Source organism: Sorex araneus, chromosome X (assembly GCF_027595985.1).
Source record: "Sorex araneus isolate mSorAra2 chromosome X, mSorAra2.pri, whole genome shotgun sequence".
In the NCBI taxonomy this organism is placed as follows: Eukaryota; Metazoa; Chordata; class Mammalia; order Eulipotyphla; family Soricidae; genus Sorex; species Sorex araneus.
In genome coordinates, this window is record NC_073313.1 from 11,141,884 (window position 1) to 11,165,297 (window position 23,414).

The 23,414-nt window shown below is 39.1% G+C and overlaps 1 protein-coding gene across 4 annotated transcripts in view; it reads right to left on the reverse strand.

The window, feature by feature from the left end:
* The window catches only part of ARHGAP6 (Rho GTPase activating protein 6), a 516,153-nt gene that overhangs the window by 181,942 nt on the left and 310,797 nt on the right, over nucleotides 1-23,414 (reverse strand). Inside the window, exon 1 of one of the 4 annotated variants that reach the window (XM_055121048.1) lies at nucleotides 4,704-4,720. The exons of the other annotated variants lie outside the window; for them this stretch is intronic. Within the exon in view, the coding sequence (XP_054977023.1) occupies nucleotides 4,704-4,718 (15 nt within the window). The 5' untranslated portion in view covers nucleotides 4,719-4,720. Of the gene's footprint in view, nucleotides 1-4,703; nucleotides 4,721-23,414 lie in introns of those variants that run through there. 4 annotated transcript variants of the gene reach the window in all.

Sequence of the window (23,414 nt, forward strand, 5' to 3'; positions counted from 1 at the left end):
TGACAGTCCAAAATGTCCCATTGGCAAATGTCCTCTGGTAGGTCATGTAAGGAAATCTCCTTCGTTTATTTTTGTTCAATGTTCTACCAGCTTTTCAAATACAGCAAGCTATTATGAAAGATCTGCTTCCGCCCTTCCCCACAACTCTAAAATCTCTGGAAAACGGATATAGTAGCAACTGTGACATTTTACACAAAAGCAGTGAGAGTAAGAACCTTTTGGGCACATCTTTTACATGAAAGAATTGCCCAAAGCACTGCTTTCACTTGATGGCTGATAGGGAGAAGTAAGCAGTGCAAATTTCCTCCTGGCAAACTGTAGCCCCTAGCCCCAGGCAGCACACCGTCTGCTTCTGCAAATACAGTGTCCATTTATCAGAGTCCTGGACCGATCATCTCTGGCTTCTCTCAGCCACACTATCAAAGTTGAGTAGTTTTCTGAGAAAGAGTGCATGGTCACAAAAAAGTTCGATATTTACCATCTGGCCCTTTTGCTAACTTTCCGAACTCTTGTCTTAGTGTATAATTGCCCACTCCCCTGCTTCCTAGCAAGGGCTTTGGCATGTCAAGTAACAAACTCTTTTTCTTTGACTCTGATATATTCACATGATATACATTTGTACTGCAGTTTAATTTTCATATCATAAACTAGTGATGAGGAATTAAATGTTCATTCCCACCTTTCCACTTTAAAAAGCATTGATGTGGCCAAGCACATGGTGGTTAGAAATCTCTCAACATGTGGGAAATATCACTGTTTAGAATTTTTGTAAATTGAAGACGGCTTTTGCCTTGCACATGGTTGATCTGGGTTCAATCCCAAGCACCCCATATGCTCCTCCGAAACCTGTCAGGAGCCATCCATGAGCACAGAGCCAGGAGTAAACACCAAATATCAGCATGTGTGGCCCCAAAACAAACCAAAAATTACCAACAAGGAGGGGGAAAAAATCACCATTTGACAGTTTCTGAAATTGGCCTTTCTGAAAGCCAAACTATTTTGATTGTCTGGCTCTTTGCTTTCACTATATTGCTGTATTAGTTGAACGACTCCATGTCATGTAAAAATACTTATGGAAATTTACTTACAGAATTCATTCAGCCCTTTTTAAGAGAAAGAACTCAGAGTGGTATGCAAAAATATATCAAAGTAATAATTTCATCCAGTCCTTTAAAAATAATAACCTCTATAGAGAGTGAAGATGATAATATTTATGTTTAAGCATGAGTAAGTTTATTTTTAGCTCATTCCAAGAGTCTGCATTTTCCAGTGTTTGGGGAAATTATAAGAAAAGGAGAAGCTCTTGTATTTACACGTAATTGTTTCATTTGTAGCCCTCTTATAAATTGAAAATATTACTTTACTGACACTGTCCTTTGTTTCTCCTCAAAATGACCCGAAAATAGGAAAACAGAAGTAATAAAACAAAGAGTACAGTACTCTGGTTGCCTTAGAAACCATAATCATATTTACTTTGAACTTCAGTGGAGCTTCCACTGCCTTTCAGTCTCAGTGTGTGTGTATGTGTGTGTATGTATGTGTGAGTATGTGTTTCCTTTGAAAGTTCATAGAAATTCAAAGTTTATATGACATGTCATTCCAATCAAACAGATAATGATAGAGATGTAGAATGGAATTGAAATATCCATGGCGTTGCCATTAAGGAAGAAAGATGATGAAAAGCCATTTGGTAGCATACAGAATAGCTAATAGAGTGTTTTCTTCCACTCAGTATATATTTGTAGTACTATGTTGGTTACTACCATGTAGGGAAATGTGAGTCCTATCCCCAAATAACATAAAATAATCAATATCTTGGACATTTGCACAGGAAGTGTGGTCTCAATGATCCCTCAACAATCTTTGTTTACATTTACCAACTGAGACACACTTCAATTTTGAAGGCCAGTAAAAAAGGTAGAATTTTGAAAGTCAGAATGCATTTTCCCAAAGGAACAATGATTTAATCATAGCATTGGTTTCTAAGGCAGCTGATATGGTCTCATAGACCTATTAACACATTGAAAATCTACATATTAATTAAATGAATATTTTCTTTCTTTTCAGAAAGGACATGCTTTTTCATTTTATAGGACAATGAACAATGGGTTGGGATGAAAGCTACCTGCTTCCAGGCAGAGAACATTACCGATGATGTCTGTAGAATATCCTAGGTTGATTTTGGGAGCATGGCCAACTCTACTACCTGCTGGATTAAATAAATAATAACTCCTTTGGCATGTGATTCTGGGATAGCTATTTGGATATTTTCCTATAAATTAAGTGTTTGGGTAGAATAGACCAGATGCTGTTTGTGTTATTCGCTATTTTTATTTAGTTTCACATTTGTTTGTTTGTTTCTTATTATAAGGCTGATGATTTTCACAAGAGAAAGATTCATGAGGATATACAGGGATGAGTATTTTTACTACTAGTGAGAGCAGGAAATATATTTACTAAAATATATCCATGATAAAAGGGCTGCATCTATATTATCTGATAGTGTATTTATTATCCAATGAGAACATAATTTGCTTATTATGGGTCAGAAAGATAGTATACTGGATAAGGCACTTGCCTTGCACAGCACCAACTCAGATTTTTCAGGTGTCCTTTCAATTCCTGACACTACAGATGGTTTCTTGAGCACCACCAGAAGTGATCCTTGAGAGCAGAGCCAGGAGTAGGCCGCAACCACTGATGGATATCAGAAACCCAACCAAGTGAAATAATTTGCTGAGCAGGATTTTCATCATGTTTTTCAACAATTCACAAGTTTTGAAATGCATCCCATATCAGATGAGTAGAAATTTAGGAATTTGTAAATGAGTAACAAATTTTAGTATCAATTTAAAGTATCAATCAATAAAATATATAAAACTTTGTTGTAGTCCTAGGAGGTTGCTTGATTTGGAAGGGGGGGGAATTGAAGATTGAAGATGCTCAGGGTTTTGAATTCAAGAATTACTTCTGGTGGTTCTCAAGGGAATATATGTGATATCATGAATCGAACATGGGTCAGCTGAATGCAAGACAAATGACCTACCTGCTGTACTATTGCTCTGATTCCTGCTTTACTTTTTTGAACCATACTTGTCTTTTCTCGCATTATTTTTGGATACACAAAAGATTTACTCCTCCAAACTGAATCATCTTTAAAATTCTAGGCCCTTTAAAACAATACTGAAAACCAAATCTTAAAAAAAAAAACAACAAAACCCTAAGGAGTTTGAGTTCCTCAGACAAAAAAAAATTTCTTCTACAAGATCCTTTAAAGAAAATTTATGTTTTAGACTTATCAGTATAAATTACATGTTATCCATCATATTAAATAAATCTGGATGGAGAAGTCTAGATTATCTCTGAAATATCTTATGATTTCACTCAGTCTCAGAATTACATACTTAAGAAAATAAAATGGGTCATGCAGGATTATCAGAGTGGCAGGAAGGCCTATAACCCTGATCACTAATTTTTCTTTTGATACGAAAGGGAAGTTGAGTCCAGAAAGGTGAAGTCACTTGAGCAAGTCTAGTAGTAGTGAAGGCACAGGTGAGGGTGATAATGGTACACAACGCTGAGCTTGTCATTACTTAGTGTAGGTCCTATGCTTTCTGGGTTTATTTACATCTATCCATTTCACCTTCACAATGCAACAAGGCAAAGGCTCATGTTTTGGATTTATAAATGAGAAAAAGTAAGCCTCTGAGAGAGTCAACAGGCATTAAGAGTCGCACAAAAATTCAAAGCACTTCCACTGCTTCTGAAGTGAACATGGCCCCTGAGACTCAGGACCGCGAGACCCACGCAGCATCTGTTCCACTTACATGTTTATATGGAATATGACAAAAACATCTCCATCTAACCAATCATCCTGGTTCTACAACCTTACGGGCAGTTCTGCTGGTGGGTACATATACTTAAAATTTTCTGTCAAAAAGAATTCTCTTTTGCTTACTAGCATTAATGATGACTTCAATGCCTCTTTTCTTCTTTGTAATCTACACAACTTGAAATGTTTTAACTCCTTGTTAAGATCTAAAAAAAAGTAGACTGCTTCCCCTCTCACTCTTAAATGTATTCAATGGATAAATGTGTACTGAATGCATAATGTGAGTAGGCACTATCCAAGGCTTTGAGAGAAATCTCCGAACATAATAGATTTAGAATTAGCAGAAACTAACGTTCTGTTTACTATATAGTCATTAAAACTCCTTTTAAGTGTTCAAGAAATTCCTGGGGTGGAATCTTTTAATTCTAATACATCTGGTCGCAATTTTTTAAGTTCTGAAATATTTCCAAATGATTTAGAGAAAAATACTTTTGAGAGCAAATACAGTTTTGGGTGCAAATACAGTTTAGTCTTAGGATGAACAACACACTTTTGCATCACATTCATAGTAAACAATGTGGGGGTCACATTTAAATGGCACACAAACAAACACACATTACACAACCCAGTTCTCGCATTTTCTCATAAAACCAGAAAATGGAATGTTTTACTGCAACTCTACACACCCTTGACATATGCATATAAATAATGGCTTTAACAAAGAAACATTTAGACAGAATTTAGACGAAGATAAATAAATTGTTTTCAATAAAAATAAACCTTAAATTCAATATTACATTACCTGGATAAATGTCATAATAAACTAACATCACAAAACTAATTACAGGTGACCTAGAAACATCCAACTTACAAATATCCTGTACATGGGAACAGACGACCCAAGTAAGCTGGACCAGGACCAGGGCAGGATTGCCCCAGACTTCAAGGTGGGAGAAGGATTCCCCTAGGATGCACCTTAGTCTCTTCCTGCTGATTAGCGGCATTGGTTGTGATTAGGGTAGAAGGGGAGATGGGAAACCATAGTTTTCAAGCCTCTACCGACCTCCCTTCCCACTATTCCCAGCAAGGAATCCATTTCCCATAAATGTTACGCAGAGTGCCTCGGTTCCCAGGCTGGTCCATCAGAAGTCCGCTGGACCCACAGTGCAGCTGGAATTGAGCTATTAATACTAGGCTGACTTCCCACTTGGAAGCCAGCTCCAGCCCTGACAGTGCTCATCAGCTCTGTTATGGTTAAATGGATTTGTGGGCGGTCCTGGGAGCCTGCCAGTTAGAACATCCTTTCTGTGGGAAAATTCCTGCCAAGGCCCAAACAACTCTGATAAACATGGTTGTAGACCACACGTTGGGAGACCCTTAGGCACTGACAAATCCATCTGCAACTTGCGCTTCTTAAAATGCTTGGGTGTAAGTAAGCCCTTACATGGAAACATATATAGCAGGTCCAACACTCAGCAAACGATCTGGTGGCTAACTGGTATATTCTCCTGTCATTAAAACAGCAACAGCTCTACCCCCTGACTTACAATGCATTTAGAAGCATCACACTCACACACATACATGCACACACAGCCTCTACTGTACAACGCTCTTTCAGAAAACAAATATGTTTTCATCTATACGGAAATATCTTTGCCTTTTCTTGGGGAAAACCTTGATGTATTGTGCTTTAATTGTTTTTTGTTCACTCTGGGGATTGAGTTGTAGTCATTCACTTGCATTTTCAACTGGCCCTCTCCAAAACAGAACGACAACGGTAGGGCAACTGGCTCAAAGTTAGTCGTCCCATGGTCAGCCATGGGACAGGAAATGAAGGAGCTGCAATCAAGACCTGAGTCATAGCATATTTGAATCAACTGAGTGACTCACTATTACATAACAATACTCTTGAAATCAGTGGAATTTATGCAGCAAAATATACTAGTGTTACCAATGGCAAAGAGTCTGAGAAAAGTTGATGAATCACAAACTCAACTTCTTTCTACACATAGAATCACTAAGAGAAAGACAGAAAGAGTCAGAGACAGACAAAAAAAGCAACTGAACAATACAAAACGGATGTCTGAGCATATTAGCAGTGCTGTCTGCTAGTAGATGAAGGACATTACTCAAGACCCTCAAATCACACACTGCAAACCAGTCCAAATGAAGTGATGGTCGTGCTGAAGCAAGTACATCCAGCACACCTTCGGTTTATTCAGCTAAAAAAGCCAAGGCCATGGTGTTTTACTTAAATACAACACTGCACAACAGAGTCAGGCATGAAAGAGCAGAAAGTCTCCCAAAGCTGTTGTTTTCTCCAGTTCACTATTCAGTGTCCTTAAAGGGAAAACACAGAGCCACAAGCCAAGATCCATATAGTGATTTGTTCTCCAATGAGGGGGCTTATAAGTGGATAAACATGCAGAGTATCATGCTAAGTGAAATGAGTCAGAGAGGGACAGACATAGAGGGACTGCACTCATTGGTGGAGTATAAAATAACATTATATTAGGCTGACACCCAAGAACAGTAGATACAAGGGCCAGGGTAATTTTTGCCCCATAGCTGGAAGACTGTTTCATGAGGAGAGGGGAGAAGGCAGACGGAATGGAGGAGGGATCATTAACAAAATGATGGCTAGAGAAACCAGTTGGGATGGGAGATGCATGCCGAAAATAGATAATGTACCAAACATGATGACCTCTCAGTGCCTGTGCTGCAAGCCATAATGCCCCAAAGCAGGAAGAGAGTATGAGGAATATTGTCTGCCATAGAGGCAGGGGGAGGGTGGGAAAAGGGGGGTATACCCGGGATATTGGTCATGGGGAATGTGCACTGGTGGAGGGATGGGTGTTTGATCATTGTGAGATTGTAACCCAAACATTAAAGCTTGTAACTATCTCACGGTGATTCGATAAAATTTAAAAAATTTAAAAAAAAAGATTTCTGCTGACCTGAATCTCCTTCCCTTCTCCAGCATAGAGCCATTAATGACACTTAAGCTGTTGGTATTCTTTTTTTTTTGCTTTTTGGGTCACACCCGGCAATGGAAAGGGGTTACCTCCTGGCTTTACACTCAGGAGTTACTCCTGGCGGTGCTCAGGGGACCATATGGGATGCTGGGAATCGAACCCGGTTCAGCCGCGTGCAAGGCGAACACCCTACCCACTGTGCTATCGCTCCAGCCCCAAGCTGTTGGTATTCTTTCTGTCTTAATCACCACCAAGGTTAAGATAGTCTAACACCCAAAGGAAATTGGAAATGGAATATGAGCACATTTGGCTTATTTTTTTTTCAAATGCCTTTTGGTTGGCACAGAAGATAATTTTATACAGATTATGCTCTGTCACTCTATTTCTATATAGAATGAGTATATGTATGTTTTAAAAATACTATTTTTAGATAAAATGGGTGTTCACTGGCTTTTAAAAATGCCTTTAAGGGGCCAGGACTATGGTACAGTGGGTAGGGCGTTCGCCCTGCACATGACCAAACTGAGATCTATCTTCGACATCACATAGGGTCCCTGAACCCCCAGGATTGATCTCTGAGCACAGAGGTAGGAGTAAGTCCTGAGTACTCAACGGTGTGCCCCAAAACCCAACAAAATGAAAAACATACTTAATGCCTTCAAACCTTGGAGCCCGCTTTGTAGAAGATTTCTTTTCCAGTGGGAAGCAAATGTGAAATTATTGTCTCACTAAATAACTTGTTTCCAAACTGAAGGGACACTGACAGCGTGTGCAGCTGTATCTGCTGGAGAAAGCTGTGTTCTGTGCTCGGAGTAGTAGTCGACACAACCACCTGCCCTAGAAGGTAACCCCAACTACGGAACTAATTCAGTTCATCCATACCCAGAGGTAGGCTCCGGAGCGGAAAAAAAAATACTCTTGTCTAATAGGTATTGGGAAAGAAGACAAGACTTTCCTCAATCTAAATTAGGTTAGCCTGCACAATGCTGTGGAAAGGTGAGAAGGGATTTATTCTACAGGATGCTTTCTCCCAGGCAAAAGGATTCCAACCTAAAACTGAGGGAATGGGGGAAAGTCTGCAAATCTAAGCTAAACCTCGTTTCCAAATTTACCAAGTACAATTTTCCAAGGAGATCTCAGGGGTTGCTCCTGTCTCAGTGCTTAGGGGCCGCCACAAGCCATGCTTGGGGGGAATGGCTGGAGTTCTGAAATCACAACCAATGTGTGCTCACAGCCGCACAAAAAACCAAGGGTCTTAACTCCTGTTCTCGTTTCAGACCAAATTTACCAAAATCCACATTGCTTGGAGGTACCCCTATTTCTTGGTCGCTGAACAAAGTCAGCTTAGAATACGGAAATTAAAGACGTGGCAATTGAGCCAAAATAATTTGGGGGATGAGGGCTAGACCACACTTTGTGGTGCCTCAGGCGTACTCCTAACTCTGTGCTCAGCAATCACTCCTTACGGGCTCAGGGGCAAAATGTGATGCCAGGGCTTAGACGCAGGTCAGTGTGCCGGAGGCGAGCACCCTAACCTGTATATTGTCTTTCCAGTTCCACTAAAAGAATTTTTGTCTAACTTTCCACTGTGGTTCATTTCGCACTTTTTGTCACTGTTCTGTCTTTGCCCCCATTCACTGGAGAAGGGTCCCCAAAGTGGCCACAGACAAATTCTAGTAAAGGCCTAGGATTTCTAACAAGCCAGCAGCTACTGTGCCTGCAGCAAACTTTTCATGTAAATTGATGCTCAGAATATACTCTAGGATAATAACATAATATTCCTGTTCTTGTCAAGGTAATAGATTTTTGGAACTTGCTTTCTAATGTATGGTAACATACCTACGACAAGTTGGTCTTTAAAAAACACCTGATAGCAACTCAGTAAAGCAGAAATTCACTTTTAGAAAAGCAGACTTCTTCATTGGTTTCCATTATTCACCATCACCTCGTTCACAGGATTCCTGTAAGGATGATCTAAAATAACTGCAAAGTAGTTAAGACAGAGCCTGGCACCTAGAAAGAGCTATATTATGTTCACTGCCACAAGCACTAGATCATCACCTTCATCACTATTATTATAAATGTCATCACCATCAGTCTCAGCAGCATCATGCCCATCACCATCATTATTTATTGTGAAATAAGGACTACTAATTATAGAACTTCAGTCTGGAGAGGAATGTGCTCCAGGATAGAGTAAACCTAGCAATATCTATCTCTTTAATCTAACAGGATCATCAGCCTCCTCCGTAGACCAGACAGTAAAACACAGAAGCAATGGTGCATTCCGATGAACTCCAGAACCACGGATATAAGGCTAGAGGAAATAGCTCAAAGCACTGGAGGGCATGCTTTGCATGCTCAATCCCCAACACTGCATTGTGTCATGGGTACTGCCAGGTGTAGCACCAAAGAAGTGTGAATGTAAAAAAGTGCTAAGGAACAAAGGGTGAATGTACAATGGCAGACATTTGATCCTATCTTGCTGTACATCATCAAAAACCTGCAGAAAATTATAGATCACACTGGGGCAGTATGTAAGACATTTGCCTTGCATGCAGCCAATCCAAGTTAGATGCTAGATACGCCATATGGTCCCTGGAGACCGCCAGGGGTTATCCTGGAATGCAAAGCTAGGGGTAAGCCCTGAGCACAGCTGGGTTTGACTCAAAAACAAAATCAAAATATAAGTTATGTTCATCAAAATTAAAGGTGATGCTAAGCAAGGGAAAACAAAATAGAATAAATAGGGATTTTGAATATAGTTTACATTACTTATCATGATTTATGTAAGTAATGTAAAGTGTTTAGAATAAGACATACATTTTAAAAATTAGGAGGAAGGCTACACTTAAATTATAACAAGATTAACAGTGGGTAAGGCAATTTGATCCCTGGCACTGTATATGGGATCCCCAAAACCGCCAGGAGAGACCGCTGAGAAAAGAGCCAGGAGTAAGACTTCTGTGCCATCAGATGTGGGCCTGAGCATCCCCTGTCACTCACCCCACTTCCCCCAAAGGAAATTGCTAGAACTATTAGTTCACTAAATTCAAAGGAAGTTGGAAAAAAGTACTAGAAAAAAGTGCTCGGCTGCCGGGAATCTTGAGCTGACAGAAAAGAAACTAGAGTCCAGTTCTAGGAAAGTGATAGTTCTGTGGGCTCCACTTAGAACTGCCAAGGTCCCGGTCACTGCTTCTGGATGTCCAATCAGTCAAGGGAAAAGGTGGGAAGTAGGTAAGGACTTTGTTAGCAGCAAGCTGGCAGGCTGGCAGAGAGCAGACTTACATCCCCAAAGCCATCTTGCCTTCATGGTCCTACGTAGAGGTTTGAACAGAGCAGTGTGTATGTGGAAAGGCCGAGCTGTAGAACAATGGATGTCAGAAGAATCCTTAGAAGCTGGTTTTCTGAGGCCCTCTCCATCTTACCTAAAAACCTAAATAAAGTAAGTTTCAGGGGTCCGGGGAAAGGATAAACTGTGGCCATATCTTTAAGCATTGGGGGAAGGAGACAGCAAGGAGTAGTGTCCTTGACTAGACACATTTTCTGTTTCTCTTTATTCATTTGGGGACCACATCAAGCAGTGCTTAAAGGCTCTGCTCAGGGATCACTCCTGTCAGTGCTCATGGGGCCACATGGGATGACAGGGATCGAACCCCTATCAGTCATGTATATCCACTGTACTACCACTCCTGCCGCAAAATTTCTGATTTCTAATATTGCCTCTGGGCCTGTTACACATTCAGACTCGAACACATGTGGAACAGGAAACTCTGCTCTGGAGGTCAGAGTGTGTGTGAAAAGAGGGAAGGCTTAGAAATACCACTGAACATGCCTTTGAAGTCCATTACCAAAACTGATGCTGTTTCATTAGAAGTTGGGAAAACAGAAATGATGCCTTCACATATAGGAAATGCTGAAGATTGCAAATAACTGTCACTTTATCTACTTTCAACATAATTGTTCAGAGTGATCCTTTCCAACTCTCATTGTCATAGTGGTCCCTTCTCTATCCTAACTATGTATGTATTTCCTAAGGGTATACATGCTAATGATTCAGTACCTGTATTGCCAACCATAAAGCACAAAAGGAGAGAGAGAGACAAAGAGAGATATAGACAGACAGAGGAACTGAGGGAGGGAGGGAGGGAGGGAGGGAGGGAGGGAGGGAGGGAGGGAGGGAGGGAGGGAGGGAGGGAGGGAGGGAGGGAGGGAGGGAGGGAGGGAGGGAGGGAGGGTGTGACTGCTATAGAGGCAAACTTGGGTTGAGGAGTGGAAGGAGAGAAACTGGGAACATTGGTGGTGGGAAATATGCACTGGTGAGGGGAAAAGTGATAAAACACTGTATTATTGAAGCCCAATCGTGAACAACTTTGTAACTATGTATCTCATAGTGGTTTAATAAAAACTATTTTTCCATTTGTGGTGGAAAATGGGCACTGGTGGAGGGATGAGCATTCAATCACTGTATACGTGAAATGCAAGCACAAAAGATTATAAGTCTGTAACTGAACCTCACGGTGATTCACTAATAAAAAGTTTTTAAAAAATCTTGAATTTATCAATCCACTTTGAATTATTTTTTGTGAATGGTGTGACATACAAATCCAGTTTCCTTTCTTTGGTATGTGTTATCTGGTTTTTGCAACATCATTTATTGAAAGCTTTCTTTGATTCACTTCATGCACCCAGGTCCTTTGTCATAGATTGTTTATAAATGTGAGATTTTACATATCAACTATCAATTATGTTCTGTAATTGTGTCAGAGTACCACACAGTTTTGATAACTGTAGCTTTATATATAATTTAAAGTCCAGAAATATATTACCTACCATCTTCTTTTTTCTAGGAATAGTTTTGACAATTCAGGGAGTTTTATGATTCCATCCAATTTTTTTTTTGCTTTTTTGAGTCACACCTGGCGATGCACAGGGGTTACTCCTGGCTCTGCACTCAGGAATTACTCCTGGCGGTGCTCAGGGGACCATATGGGATGCTGGGAATCGAACCCAGGCCGCATGCAAGGCAAACACCCTACCTGCTGTGCTATCACTCCAGCCCCCCACCCAATTTTTTTAATGTAGGAGTACTGCCAATTATTTAGCCATTGATTAAGCTGATTGAATGGGCATGAACTCCACATTACTTTAAAAATGTTTTTAATTGGATATACATGAGATGTGCTGGAGTGATAGCACAGCGGGTAGGGCATTTGCCTTGCACACAGCCAACCCAGGTCGATTGCTCCGTCCTTCTCGAAGAGCCTGGCAAGCTACCGAGAGTATCCCGCCCGCACAGCAGAGCCTGGCAAGATACCCATGGCATCTTCAATATGCCAAAAACAGTAACAACAAGTCTCACAATGGAGATGTTACTGGTGCCCGCTGGAGCAAATCAATGAACAACGGGATGACAGTGATATAGTGATATTTTTTTAAAAAAGATTTCAAATAACTGACTAGTAGGTGGAACTCTGTCCCTAACATTTACCCAAAGATAAATGTTTACAGGGGAAAGAAGACTCAATACTCAGAGGTTCATGCAGGGTAAGTATTTGTTCGTCCCTCCCGAATGTGATGGAAAGGACTCCTGCTTTGGACAAGAGGCCAACCCTTGAGCTCTGTTTTCACTACTGAGATTCAGTTGTCCCACAGTAGGTTTTAAAGAGAACCATGAAAAACACAGAGGGGTTCTTAAGAAAAATGTTTGGGGCTGGAGTGATAGCACAGAGAGTAGGGCATTTGCCTTGCAGGTGGCCAACCCGAGTTTGATTTCCAGCATTCCATATGGTCCCCTAAGCACAACCAGGAGTAATTCCTGAGAGCCAAACCTGGAGTACCCCTGAGCATTGCCAGTTGTGACCCAGAAAGAAAAAAGGAAAGTTTACTGCAGGTTCATAATGGCTGAGCCAGTGCCTCATGTTCTAATCAATTTACTCTGAAGAAAAAAATTCTGCCACATTCTCAGTTCCTTACAATATCAGGCACGTGGCAGGAGCCTCCCAACCACTTGCTGCTCGATTAACGTTTTATTTTGTTCTTAGAGGTATTCAGGTTAAAGAATACAGAATGATTAGTCAACAGTGAAAATTACTGTGGCAAAGTGGCTATCTGCTTGACTGCTTTTAGTAGAGTATATGACCCAAGACTAATTGAGCGTTTCTGACGTCACAGTGACGAGCGCATGTCCTTTAATGTTTTGTGACAAAATGTCATAGAATGTGCTCATACAAATATCCTTTCATTACTTAGTTTTTAAATTTTTATTTAAAATTCCATATTTCTTTTACAGTTTTGACTGTGCTTCAATACTATACTGATTTAATGTAATGTATATATAAGATGTATATATTATATATTATAGGAGATATATTGATACTGCATATTTTATCTAGATACTGCATGTAACTTTTAAAATCTACTGCAACTTATTTCACATAATCACTATAAAGTCACACCAAAAGAAATTTAAAATTTATGGTGTAAGTAAATAACACAAAGTATCCACTTTGCCCCGACTCAGAAATAAGTAAAATTATACTACAGCATAATTGGACTGGAGCAATAGCACAGAGCGGGTAGGGCATTTGTCTTATACATGGCCGACCTGGGTCGATTTTTCCATCCCTCTCGAAGAGCCAGGCAAGCTACCGAGAGTATCCCGCCCAAATGGCAGAGCCTGGCAAGATACCCGTGGCATATTCGATATGCCAAAAACAGTAACAACAAGTCTCACAATGGAGATGTTACTGGTGCCTGCTGGAGCAAATCAATGATCAATGGGACAATGCTACAGTGCTACAGTGCATACCACAGCATTGAAGCAAGGCTGAACATTATTGTAGGGTAGATTTCCTAAAGGAAGTACAGTTTTGAGTATTCTTTTGCCCCTTTACACTTATGTTGCTTAGGCACTTAACATGAACTGAAGAGGTATATCTCATTAATTCATTTTCACCTTTGATTGCCGAAGATTTCGTCCGTTATATAACCTGCCACTAGATGATTGTTCGGGTCTATTGAGACTTTCACAGCTCTCCTCTGGAGTCTCTGAGTGTTTTATTGTGGATCTTAATTATAATCCTGTCGTGCATATGAGCTAAGCCCAAACTGCATTGAATTGGGAAGTCATTTCCTTTCAGGAACTTTTTATAATTAATTTCAAAATGACAGCTATATACACAATACATCATTTGTTACTGATCTTGGCTGATCATTGGATTAATCACTCTAAGAGCAACAGGGATGGATGAACGCCAAGGTGCTCTGATTCACAGCATTCCTGGCCTTTCCCCAATGAAGTTCACGGCAAATTCCTTTCTTTTCAGGATAGATGATTTAAGGCGAAAGCAGCATCCTGCACCAGCAATTTTTTATTTTTTGTTAATGTGAGAAAAATATTTATTTCCCTTTCAGTTTTGAAGGTTGATTTTAACAAATACAGAATATTTTAAAGCATTGAATATACTTACAACAAGCACAAATATTTCATTACGTTATATTTTGTCAACTATTATTTATGATCATAAATTTTTTGACATATTTCAGACTTTTGCACCAGCAAGTTTTAACTCCAGTATTTACGGTCTCAAACTATACTATGCTTTGTGAGCAGTCAACGACTCCTCTAAGTCTACAAATTTAAATACTTGTACTATGTACCTCTCTTTGTTTTCCAAAGGCATCTTTATCCACCTGGCAGAGTTGGAGCACTTTTCTGACATAAAGTCCCTCTGGCTGGTTGTACAAATTCTGCCAGAGTGACCTACTGCGTTTCCCTGCTATGGTAACAAGCCATGAAAAGCAGAGCACTAGGGATACCATTCTTTCCCTAGAATCTGCCATGTGGATAAACTACAAATGCCAACCAGTTATCACTTTGGAAAAACTGAGATCTAATTATATCATTTTTTTAAAAATTTTGCGGTCAAATTTACATAACATAAAACCCACCATCTGAAAATTTTCAATCAAGTGTGTTCAGTCCAGTATATTCATACTATAATTAATATTTAGGACATTGTCATTGATTCGAGAAGTATCTTCAATCCAAAAATCTCTTCTGATTCCTTTCCCCCAGAGTCCCTGGCAACCATAAATATTCCTATGTGTCTGTGGGTTTGGCTATTTGAAGGCATTTCATGTAAATGCAGGGATCTAATAAGGACTTTTGTGTTTTCAACTTTCATCCATGTTGTAGCACTTATTATTCCTTTTGTGTTGTATGCATTATTCTATTGAATGATACAAACCATATTAACTTATACAGTAAGCAGTTGATGAGCATTTATATTGCTTCTATTTTGGAACTATTAATGCACTATAGCACTGCCGTCCCATTGTTCATCGATTTGCCAGGCTCTGCCATGGGAACTATTAATGACTGTCGAAATAAGTATGTTTCTGTGGGGAAATAGGTTATCATTGTTCTTAAGAAAACATTGAGGAACAAAATTTCTAGGTTATCTAATAGCTCTATCATATACCTTAGATATATATCTTAAATGTTTATATTAAAATATATATCTTAAATGTTTGTCAGATGAACAAAACAATTATTTTAATTTTTCCTCAGGTGAACAGAGTAAATGGTTTCTATTCTTCTATAAATTTGCCTGTAATGTTATATCTATTGCCTTTTTAACAGAAAAATCAGTTCTATACTTCATTCTCTATTCATCTATTCTTGTGTACGAATGGTTTGACACAAAATCCCTGTGAAAGGTTAAATTAGATGTTGGGTATTTACCTTAAGATAAATTCATCTTAATTTAGAAGAATTCAGTATGTAACAAAATGGGTAATTTCTCCATAGAATTTTATATTAGTATTTTATATAGTTAGTCCTTAAAAAACAAATATTTCAGGTACTAGGCATCATGTTTTCCTTCTATTGGAACCAAGTTTTCTGCTAAGTGATGCCATCACTCCCCAAACCTGGAAGCATCAAATCCATCATCCATGAGACAAATCGCCTAGTCTGAATTCAGGATGTCAGGATGAAAGAAAAAATGTTTTAGGAAATCCTATTTTTCCCTTTATTTAATTAATTATTTATTTATTTAACTGAATCACCATGTGGAAAGTTGCAAAGCATTAAGGCTTAAGTCTCAGTTATACAATGCTTGAACACTCATCTCTTCACCAGTGCACATATTCCACCACCAATAATATCAGGAACCACAGTAAACCTCCCCCTCCACCCCCCCACCCCCACAGCCCCCCACCCCACCTGTGTCACTGATAAATTTCACTTTACTTTCTCTTTACTTTGATTACATTCAATATTTCAACAAAAAACTCACTATTATTGTTTAGAGTTCTCGCCCCCCCCCCCCGCCAAAGTCGGACCTGCTGGAAAAGAAGCATTTGATAATTTTCCATTGCTGAAAAGGAAGAGATGTGAGGTCATGTGGCCACACAAGTGGCCACAAGATTTTGGATTTCTGTATTTTAGTATTTTAGTACCTAAGTCCAGAGAAATTTCTGCCAGAAGTTGCATCATTGCAAGCTCATACCTCTCTACTACTTTATATTCCACATATGAGTGCAATCTTTCTGCCTGTCTCTTTCTTTCTGACTCATTTCACTCAACATAAGTCCAGGGATGTGAAATTAGAATAACAAGAATGAATTTTGTTTGATAAGAAGAAAGTTGTTTCAAAAAAGCATACAAGGGAGATTATGGATAACCAGTGTTGGGGGCTAAGAGAGAGCAGAAAGGGCTGGTGTGCTGGCTTGGAATGCAAAGATCTTGGCTGAAGTCCCAGTGCTGCATAGTACCCTGACTACCAAAAGCAATTCCCTAGGAGTAGCCCTTAGTCACAGCCTGAAAATCAAAACAGAAAATGATAACCAGTCTTGTTCAAAGTACTGTCAATATGTTCTCAAAATCTAATTAAATATATCTGGTAAAAGCCTTGCTAAAATTTGGTACGATATACCAAATTTCATACCAACAGCTTTCTAGTGCATTTAACACCTCTAATTATCTAAGCATGAATATTATTAAACACTAAAATTCTATGTTTGCTTTACCCTTTAAAAATTTTTCCTCTCTGTGTTCTGAAGGTGCTTCTCGAGAGGGTTATTGTTAGATTCAGATTTGACTTGGTACTCATACCTACTTCCGTATCAATAAAATTGTTTCTTAAAATTCACTGAAATTGAAAGCCACCTGTTAAGAGATTGAAGCCATTTCTCAGTCAACCACAAAATATAAAAAATTGCCTTGAAAATAGTTGGAAATGATCACTCTGGAAAGGAACTGCATGCTGGAAGGAGGTAAAATAACAAAGAGGATAACCTCTCAGTGTCTGTGTTGCAGACGGTCATGCCCAGAAGAAGGTAGGGAGAGAGACACAGAGAGAGGCAGTGTGGTGGGGAGAGGGAGAGAAGTAAAGTGCCTACCATAGAGGCAGATTGCACGGAGGTGGGGGAGGCATGGACCGTGCAAGGTGGCAGAGGGAAACTAAGGTCCTTGGTGGTGGGAAATGGACACTGGTAGAGGGTGGAGGGGTGCGTGTTAGATCATTCTATGACTGAGACCTGATCATGAGCAGCTTTGTAACGGTTTACCTCATGGTGACTGAGTTAACAAAGAAAAAGAAAAATTTAATAAATAAATGAACCAGAAAAAAAATTTCCTTCAAATCTTGCCTAAGTACTGTGTATATATCACAGTGGTATATATGTATATATATATACTGTAGTATATATGTACACATACATATAGATACTATATATATATGTATAGTGTGGTACCAATAAAAACAAAAACTATTTTTCTAGATATTTTCAGTTGTGTCAGATGGGTTCCATAAATAGTTAATGAAGCCACTGCCTTTGCACCCAAATAGAGCCATTGTATGTTAAGGGAAGAGAAACTTCTAGAATTGGCAGGAGAATAATGTTGACAAGGAAAGCCTTGTGCATGGTGTATGCAGGTTATTTTATAAATTACCCTCAAATTAAAAAAGCTCATTAATGGATATTTGGGTTGCCTTCTCCATGCCAATCTAAACAATCCTAATTTACTTGAATCTCCCACTGACCCCATTTGTATGGTGAGGAATGACATTCTATTTTTTAAACTCAGGTACACACTAATTCAACATTTTGTCCATGACTCTTTTTTGTCCATTAGAGGTAACTGCTAATGCTTTCAATCTTAGTAAGCGAGAATTAATGAAGCAGTCGATGTATAGAAATTTGGGTGTCCTCTCCCAGTTATGTTTGATTTTCTTTTTTTATATTAATAAAAATGGACCAAGTATAACACAGAAATTGGTTTTAGAAAACCAAAGTTGGAATTTCCCTTCTACAAGTACTTAGCCATGCTACCTTGAGAAAGATACTTAACTTTGTTAGCAGCCTGTGTTAGTTGACTCCTCAGAAGTTATTTTGTCTTCTCTCCTTCCTAGAACATGGAAGATAACTCAAAAAACTGGAAATTTTGCCTTGTTCCAATGCCTTAAGTTATCTCCCCAACCCCTCCAATGACTTTCTACCACCTGAAACAACTAAACATGTCTGTTTTGCAAAACAAAAACTCCAGCTCTGATGACAATGTAAATGGTGACTGAAGCTCTGGGATTCACAAGAGCATAAAAAAGAATGTGTGAACAATAAAAAAGGACAAGGATTAAGATTAAATATAGTAAGAGAGCAGATGAACTAAAAGATGGATTGGAAGGAAGTCACGATCTATTATTCACAGATTTAGGGAAAACATATACAAGGGCTTCTAGAGAATGGAACAAAGAGATTGCCAGATGTCAAAGGTTTTGCCCTCTTCCTCTTTACTCACCCTGAAATTTCAGGACTCTCTGAGATTAGAAAAAGTTTAACCAAATAGGCCTAAAGTACGTGGATCACTCCTGATGTGCTCAGAAGCCCCAATGTGAAATAATAGGTTGGCTTCAGTGAAGGTCAATTGCTTGAACTGCGATAGTGTCTCTTCAACCCAAGAATGGATTTTTGACGTGAGAGAATGAAGTTTTAGAGAAGCTGAAGTTATAAGAGAGTGAGGTGGCACCAATTGGTGGCACTTGAGAAATTATGACTATATGGGACAGAGGGAGGAAGTCAGATAATTCAGATGGAAGGAAATAGGACTGCTACGCTTATATATGAATTTCATTCAGGAAAGATCTTTAACACCTAAATTCAGTAATTTTATAAGGAATTCACTATAAAAAATAGCTCAAGTTTATAGGAAACTTGATCTAAGATCTCAAAGCACAATAAGTAAACAATACGGCAGTGTATAATTTGACAATTACCGGACCATGCCATGGATTGTAAACATATTTTACAAGGGCACCGAGAGGACTGCATTTCTGGAGGGGGCGTATTTTGTTGTGGTTGGCCAATGAATCACCCAGGAAGTCTGAAGACAAGGATGTTGTTATCTCCAGATCTCAGGGCTTCCAAGCTTCCACCATAGCAGGAAGGCACATTTGCTTCTCCAAAAAAAGAAAACAAAAATCAGAGAAGGTTGGCAAAGCCACAAGGTCAATCCTTGCTCTCTTCCTTCCGGTTTCCTGCACTTAACCTGGGGCTATCTTCATGAAGGGCCTTGAAGCAATTCTGAACTTGGAGAAATGGACTAAAAAGGGAATAACACAAATTACTTTCCTCCTTCAGCATCTCTGAAATGCCATCCAGTTCACTTACTCATCCCTCAAATTTTATATGATTTCCCTCTATGTGCTAGAAGCTCTTCTGAGAAAAGAGTGGTGGTCATAAAATCATTTGCTAGGTACAAACATGGCTTGGAGGTTTGTCTAAAAACCAATTATTAATAAGTATTCTTAATGTTTATCTACATAGATACATCTGTAAATCTTGCTGAGTGTATTGCAATATTGTTTATAAAATATGGGGTTGCTGTTTATTTTTCAGCATGTAAGATGCACACGGTGTACTTTTCATTTACGAGGTACAATTCAGGGTGGACAAACCCTTAAGTAGTGGATAAATACTTCTTTCTAAAATCCACAAAAGGTGATGAACCCAAAGCTTATGTGGTCACGTTTTTATTCAGGCCCATTTGAACCTGACTTCAAGATCTGCCAGATAATCCAACTGACATTTTCTTTTCCTATCTTTTGCTATAGAAAGCACGTTTCTTTTCCTACCATCTAAACGTGTTTTTATCCCTCCTCCAATGCTAGCTTCCCAACTTGTATCAATGATCACATCTGCATACATCTTCTATTTACCTAAAATTGATAGACTATATTACTTTTTAAACTACAGGAGTAGAAAATGAACAAAAGATACTTAAGATTTGATTTCTATGGTACTTAAATTATTTCTAGAATTATGTTTTCTAAATTGCTGTTGTCAATTCTGGCTCATTTTTTTGTTCTGGCTCATTTTTAGTTGTTTGTTTAGTTAGGTTTGTTTGTGTTGCGGCCACACTCTGAGGGTTTACTCCTGGTGCTGTGCCCAAGGATCAATCCTGGCATGCTCAGGGACCATAAGAGGGTACCAGGGGGGGCTGGAGTGATAGCATAGCGGGTAGGGCATTTGCCTTGCACGCGGCCTACCCGGGTTCAAATCCCAGCATCCCATATGGTCCCCTGAGCACCGCCAGGAGTAATTCCTGAGTGCAGAGCCAGGAGTAAACCCCTGTGCATCGCCAGGTGTGACCCAAAAAGCAAAAAAAAAAGAGGGTACCAGGGATCAAGCCTGAATCGGCCTGGTACAAGGCAAACACCCTATACATTGAACTATTTCTCTAGACCTGAGCAGCACTGCTAAGTTTTTTACATTATGTCCACTTCTATATTCCCATAGGCAAGTAAATGGCTCATAAAGGAAAGAGCATAATAAATATTTGAGGCATAATATAGCAGAACAAACATTATGATTGTTAAGTTGTAGGCTTTAACTTTCCCATCAATCTTCCTTCGGTTTGAAAACACTAGAAAATTCAAATGTTTTTTATGGATTCTCACACTAAGACTTAGGTTTCTAATGAAGATAACAGTAAAAAACCTGTTTGTTTTCTCTGTGTTATGCCTAATGTCATGTTTTCATTATTATATACTCTTTTCAGATAAATCTGGGTTACAGGACAAGGCTAAACACTCTCTGCAGTAGTTCTTTTTATATTAAAGAACTGAGTTGTAAGGTAATTGATAACTGAGTTTTAGGCATATGACATTTCCAACACCCATCCACCACCAGTGTCCACTTCCCTTCACACTTGGGGTCCTGTTCAAACACAATTAGAGCCCAGGTATCAGGATTTAGTACCATTTCATATTTATGAGCATAGATGTCACAACACTGAGGACAATTCTTGCCTGTGATTACTACCAGATATTTCATTTACTAGCTATATGGGCTCAAAGAAAGGATTTCATCTTACTACAGCTCAGTTTTCATTTATATAAGATATAATTAGGTCTCAGAGGGATGATGCGAGGATTAAATGAGATGATACATGCATAGTAGCACCAGTATTGCCCATTGAGAATGTTCCTAAAGACTGGCGATCCATATCCATATAAGAGCCTTTGCATGCTCCCTACTGCCTCTCTGTGCAGCATGCACCTACTTTGCCCCCATTTGATTCAAAGCTTCCATCAGGGAGAGCTTATTTAGATAAACATCAAAGGGTCGGAAGGAGAGTCATATTTTAAATAGTGCCTTCAAAATGGGCACTTAGGTATGCTAAGTGATCAAATGGATGCAGGAATGAAAGAGTTTGGACAGATTCACAGAAAAGGCAAGATCAAACACCTAGATGAAAGGCAGTGGTCAGCTCCAGCTGTGCCATTGCCTTTTGGGAGGTTTCATTCTCTGGGCTCTGGCTGTCCCCACCTTCAAATGTATTGATAATGGCATTGAGGAGTTATTGAACTGTGGATGAATGTTCTAAAACCAGTATTACAGCAAAAGAAAGAAACAGAGAGCTAAGTAGAAAAAAAGAGAAGTTCAACACAAACACTCTTCAAAGTTGTTCTTTTTTGAAACTGTTCTCTACTCCTAATTAAGTGCCAAGATAAAAATTCCAAGTATTTCAGTTTCACTTTCTTTCCTTTTGCCTTTAAAGACACATAACCGGAATCGTTGTTTGAATTATCATAGAGTGATAGGATTAAAATAGCATTTTGTAAACAGCAACCTGCTATTTAAGTCTATGGGGTCATTGTCATCGTTGCAATTATCAAAATTATGATTTTCTTCCTCATCCCTAAGCTCTGCTTTCGTGATAAACTTTTCTCTTTCCTCTGTGGTCAGAACCAGTGAAGAAACAGCAAAATCCAAACTGGAGGTGGGAAATTGAGTTGAGAAACTCACTAGCCAAGAATCTATCACTAGTCATGGTGAAAGCTAGCCATTAGGTTTGAGATCACAATGTGCTGTCTCCCCACCTTACAACTTAAAGCTCCATCAGTTCATTTCTTGATTTATATATTTACCAGTTGTTTTGACTACAGTTTTTTGTACCATGGAGAACATAAGAAAATGGATTTCACAGGGCACATTTCGGAAGGCCTGTGCTATCTCCAAATTACACCTGGGTGACAGGTCATTTTCGAGGTAAATCTACAACAGAAAGTATGCTCATAGAGAAATGCAAATACTATGTGTGGAATCTAAAAATCTAAAAATAAAACCAAGAATCCCTTATGAATAACATAGTGTGGGGTTGCCATGCTGGTGCGCTGGATGAAGGTTGTAAAAAGTAATAGAATGAAAAGACCATGAATAATAGAATGAAAAGACTATGAATGAGTACCATGGATGATTTTAACATTACTATATGATCTATATGAATACTAAGTGTTCTTATCAGAAGACAAACAAATTCTCCCTCTTATTTTGTGTCTGTGTTTGAGGATGAATGATAACAAATTCTGATAATCATATTACTATATATATGTGTGTGTGAAACCATTATGCTAATCACTAACTTATACAGTTGTACATGTCAATGAAGTTAGAAGAAACCAATTATGTTATAAAGAAAGATTGGGCAAACTATCAGAATCATTGAGGATCTGCTTGGAGCCTCAAAATTCCTTAAGAAGATCTACATGAAGAAAAGAAGAGAACTCTCCAGCACATTTCCATGAGCTGCAGGGGTGCTGGTTGCATATGAACATAGGGAGGCTGAAAACTCACAATACAGTTATGCAAGCATTTCTTTTACCAACTCCATTGTCACCATCAACGTTTTCTGCAATGTTGGCCCTTTCCCTTTGCTTTCAAGATTCAGACGGAGTATGGGTATAGGAAAATCTAAAAAGAAGTAATCCACTGGCATTCTCTTGGCCCAGATAGCAAGAACAGTCTTGTAAGGCTTGGAACCTGAACCAGCCCCAAAGCATAGAGGCACTTTGAGCTCTGAAAAAGAGACACAGAATTCCAGGACAAGTGCAACTAGGCTTCCCAAGGAGAGGCACTGCTAGTAGAACAAAGGCCAGGAAAAGAATATCAAAAGACCTTCAACTGTTCCATACTCCCCTTTGCCAACCACCTTAGCAATGGATTGGATTGAAGGGGTGGGGCATGGGGGAAGTGCTGGGAAAAGTGTATGTAAATTAACTTAAACAAAGGAAAAGCAGCTTGCATTGCCTGCATCC